At 36.5% G+C, this 4,602-nt stretch overlaps 1 protein-coding gene across 1 annotated transcript; it reads right to left on the bottom strand.

The window, feature by feature from the left end:
* Nucleotides 1-15: 15 nt before the first annotated feature.
* LOC132737290 (potassium voltage-gated channel protein egl-36-like) lies at nucleotides 16-4,029 on the bottom strand. Its single transcript, XM_060724550.1, has 2 exons — nucleotides 3,859-4,029; nucleotides 16-1,246 (listed from the first exon to the last, which is right to left on the bottom strand). Exons 1-2 carry the CDS (start codon nucleotides 3,946-3,948, stop codon nucleotides 254-256), a joined length of 1,083 nt encoding a protein of 360 aa, XP_060580533.1. The 5' UTR covers nucleotides 3,949-4,029; the 3' UTR covers nucleotides 16-253.
* Between the last annotated feature and the right edge of the window lie 573 nt (nucleotides 4,030-4,602).

Here is a 4,602-nt window from a genome sequence, read left to right on the forward strand (position 1 = left end):
CTCATTCACTCATTCACTCACTCACTCACCAACTAACTCACTCATTTACCCCCCAACTCACTCACTCACACACTCTCTCACTCACTCACTCACTTACGCACAAAAGGTTAACGTATGAGTTTTATTCACTTTGTATTTTTTGTTTTCAGTGACTGTTTCTTCGGTAATACATAAACCGGAATTGTACCCGATACACTGTCGTCGTCATAATAGAACGTTTCTGTTTCTTCTTTCACAATATTCAGTGCGTTGTTTACATGCGACACTTGTCCGCTATAATTGCGCCTTTAAGTTTCTGTCTGTTCTTTGCGCGTTCTTGTATGGTTTCATCAACGCAGGAGTACTGATATAAAGTAAGAAAGTTGTTAACAAACATTGGCAGGGTTATTGCCAAAAGAAGTACTCCACAGATAGCCAGAAGTGACGCAACTACTCGACCGAACCCTGACTTGGGAGTCACGTCACCGTACCCAACCGTTGTCAACGTTATCATTGCCCAGTACCAAGCAACTGGTATAGATTCTATCACATCTCTGTCCTCAATAAAGTAAATCAGACTAGCCGATGTACTGACTCCAATCATCACAAGTAACACAAGCAGCGTCATGTCCCGCCCATTCTGACGTAAAGAGAACGTGAGCACGCGACTAGCACGCACGTTCCTAACAATGCGGAAGAGTCTCATTACCCGGAATATCTGTAGATAGTTAATAAACCGTATCCAACTAACGTCATATTTGTGCTCCTTCTGAATATTTATAACAACTATATGTATGTAGAAGCCTAGAAGGGCTAAAATGTCAAATATGTTTATCACAGATCTGAAAAATCGGGTCAAGGATGGACAGGTGAATAATCGCAGTAACAGATCAACCGTGAAGAAAGCAGCTGTAGTCATTCCAATAACTTCAAACGCAAACAGCTTCGTTCGTTTATCCGGAAGCGTCACATTTGATTTAGATGACGTCATATTTCCATCGATATTTCCATCGATAAACGATTCCACTTCCTCCGTCCAGAACAGTTCATCCAGATTTAGGTCATCATCGCCATCGTACGCAAATTCATGTAAACAGTCAAGGTTTCCAAATTTGTCTCTAGCCTTGTCTGCAAGTTTACGATTCGTGTGCTCTAGATATTCCAAAAGCTCACATCTTGTTAATTTACGCTGAAAGTTTGGATCGGTACTCAGAGCTAGTTCCATGATACATAACATCACCATCAGGAATACCAACACAAGGTAAATCTGCGATTATACAAGAAGAAATGTTATTATTTCAGATTAAAAAAAAAACAAAAAAACACCATCTAACATTTTAGTGGACCCCGCAAATAAGATAATATTAGACGCTTGCATATTGGAGGCTGCTGCGCCCACACTCCCACCATTTATTTCCAAAACTAAAAAATCAATCAATCAAACAATCAACCAATCAGTCACACTACCACCTAAACTTTGTTATGGAAACGTTTTTACAATTAATTATTTCTTAGCCCACTAAAGTTAATCTTATCCATAAGAAATGCGAACCTACGTTGATCATACTAGGAGTTACGATAACTTAAGAAAAGTCAAATTCACGAATGTTTAGCAAGTGTTTTCACCAAAGCGCTTAGCACACTTAAACATGTAAATAAATAATTATCATTTCTCATTATTACAATGATAAACAAATATTCCAAGCTTAATGTTGATTACAGTAATGGGCTACCCTTGCACCAACTGAACTGTAACAACAACGCTGCAGCAATCATCAATGCTCGACTTTGGTAAGCTTATAAAATGAATACAAAATCGTAAATCTATAAAAAAAGACAATATTTGATTAAAATGTCTTCAGTATGGTATTCAGGGAGAAAGTATTTAGGAATTCACTAATTCAAGTGTTCGTTTTTCTATTTAAAAAACGACATAAGTTTATTTTCTGGAAAATGTATTTTTTAGTACAATTTCTTATCATAACTGTCAATCTAGAACATATCTAAATGTACTCGATAATAATTTGAGAAGTCTATAAATATTTCATTACAATTATCATGGTTTGTATACATCTTTTTCCCTGTAAACGGAACCTTAAATTATTAATGCGTCGAATATGTTGGAAGTATTCAAGCGTTTATTATTTGAGCCGCGTCACGACAAAACCAACATAATGGGTTTGCGACCAGCATAGATCCAGACCAGCCTGCGCATCCGCGCAGTCTGATCAGGATCCATGCTGTTCGCTTACCAACTCCTTTACAAGAAGAGAAACTGATAGCGAATAGCATGGATCCTGATCAGACTGCGCGGATGCGCAGGCTGGTCTGGATCCATGCTGGTCGCAATCCCATTATGTTGGTTTTGTCGTGACACGGCTCATTTATGTTCAATACGCCTGATAGTATATCTATTGTTGCTTGCCTGCTCACCATATAAACGTGCGTGCGTACGTGCGTGTCTGTGTGTGCATGCGAGCGTTTGCGATATAGACTCCGCCTGAAACCCATACGTGCGAATCAATCGAGAAGACTGCACGAAGGTATTATTTTAGACTGTTGCATCACGACAGTTACAGAATTACTCAATACTAGATTGAACAACCGGTTCTTAAACAAGCAAGGTGTAAGCACCATTACACGGGACCATGTTTTTTTTAAATATCATCCGAATTTATCATAAGTATTTTTTTTGTTGAGAGTCACTATGCAACGAACTCATGGGGTCATGGACGTGAACGTTTATCACTGTACTACTGCGCCTGCTCTTATGAACGACATTTACAACGACACCTTTTTGATTGAATGTTAAAGTCTAGTGCCTGTTTCCAGGAGTATCTCGGAACCCAAACCTCGTCCTTTTGTCATAAAACACGCTTCCTGCCAGTGCGTTTACATTGACCTAAAACGTGCCTAACGTTGCAACTCAATTTTATAAAAAGAAAGATGAGTGTAAGTAAATTAAATATACAATCTTTCTGTCCAACTCATTCAGCATTTTTATAATTGATGTTTACAAATTGTGTACTATCGATATTTGTATTGGCGACTGTTCAACTTTGGTTTTTGGCTTTGACGAAAAAAATCAAGTCGTCTCACTGTACTTGGATTGCATCATGATAAAGAATGGCAACCTTTCTAATTATTTAGAATTTCATTTCCGTTCTATACTTTACTTTGATGTCATGCAAATATCGAGGTGCAGATTATTTACACGAAACAGCATTGGATGGTTAACTGCAGCATGACTTTAAAGTAACTTGCATAAAGTATTTATAAGCGTTTTATCCATTATAAACCCTAATGGGTTAAGACAAACAGAATAATTCCCGCCTAATTTGCCAACCATAGACTTAAAAAGACGGAACATTTCTGCAGGGAAAGGCAATAAATTCAAAAGAATATACTAGTATTTGGTGCCAGTGACTTTTTATCCATGCACCTATCTCTTTGATGAGCAAACCAAAGACACAAAAAGACAGAAATTAGGCAAAAATTATAATGAAAATTTTATCACATTTAAATCACTAATATTAAAAATTTTTATTTGTGTTTTTTACCGGTGGGATTCAAAAAGAAAAGAAAAAAATACATTTCTTTTACATCTTACGAGAGAGATCGGTGACCCCGTCCCCACCCAAGTTTGTTTCGGTCAACTGTTTCTGTTATTAGTCTAAGATCCTATAGTCTTCTATGAAACTGTTTTCATTCTGCTTATGTGTCGTGAGGCAAAGCCTAGCAAACGCCTAGCAATCAACAGCCATTATTCCTGTTTTTTCTGAGTTTGTTTTCCAATTTTAGATTAAAATTTTTCTTTTAACAAATTATAAATATCACCAATAAATGTTCAAGATTTAGGACAATATATTTCTGTAATACCTTTGCAAGGATAGTGTGTTCCTTGTAATCAATAACTTTCCAAATTCTACGTCGTAGTCTGCTAATTTTGTTGTCCTTATACCCTGACATTAGTAACCCATCCAGTATACCTTGATGGTACGTTTCCTGTCTGAATCGATCATGCGTGTCAAAATCATCAAAAAACGTATAGTACCTGAAATATGTTAAAATTACTGCTACCTTTTAATAACTCACCAAAATGATTTAAATGCATGAACGACTTATCAAGTATAGTTGAAATATGGAAATAATGATCAGTGAAGGGGAACAACTTTCACGAAACAACCCCCACATTACATAGATTGCAACGGCGTCAAAAATGGGCACATAACACCCAAGGGCAGTCAAGATATTTTAACAGTTCTATACTGCTAAGGCCTGTGCTAGATGGACAGTGTTGCACAATTCATTTCTTCCTCACCATCTTTCAGAATTTATAGACGAGTTGTAATAGTTTTTCTTCGTTTATTGAGGTCCTTTGGAAAGGGTTTTTGGCCCTGGCTTGTAAATATCTTAATGTATAAACATTTATTTTTCAAAGCAATTATGGCATTAGCAATTATAATATAAGCAAATAAATACAGATCAGCATGATAGTGTTTAGACCTTATATCTATCTATTTACAACTATTTCTAAAATTACACAAATTGCGACAACTACTCCTTAGTTTTCACTTAATAAGTATGTAACATAATATGGCTTGAAATAAAAGTGGTTTTGTG

The sequence above is a fragment of the Ruditapes philippinarum genome, unplaced genomic scaffold (genome assembly GCF_026571515.1).
Source record: "Ruditapes philippinarum isolate M1 unplaced genomic scaffold, ASM2657151v2 ctg25194_1_1_1_1, whole genome shotgun sequence".
Lineage (NCBI taxonomy): Eukaryota > Metazoa > Mollusca > Bivalvia > Venerida > Veneridae > Ruditapes > Ruditapes philippinarum.

Excerpts from the sequence above, each read along its gene's own strand:
- LOC132737290 (XM_060724550.1), bottom strand. The coding sequence starts at position 3,948 with ATGTCAGGGTATAAGGACAACAAAATTAGCAGACTACGACGTAGAATT. Across the intron at positions 1,247-3,858 it reads AACACACTATCCTTGCAAAG|ATTTACCTTGTGTTGGTATT; the intron begins GTATTACAGAAA and ends GTATAATCGCAG.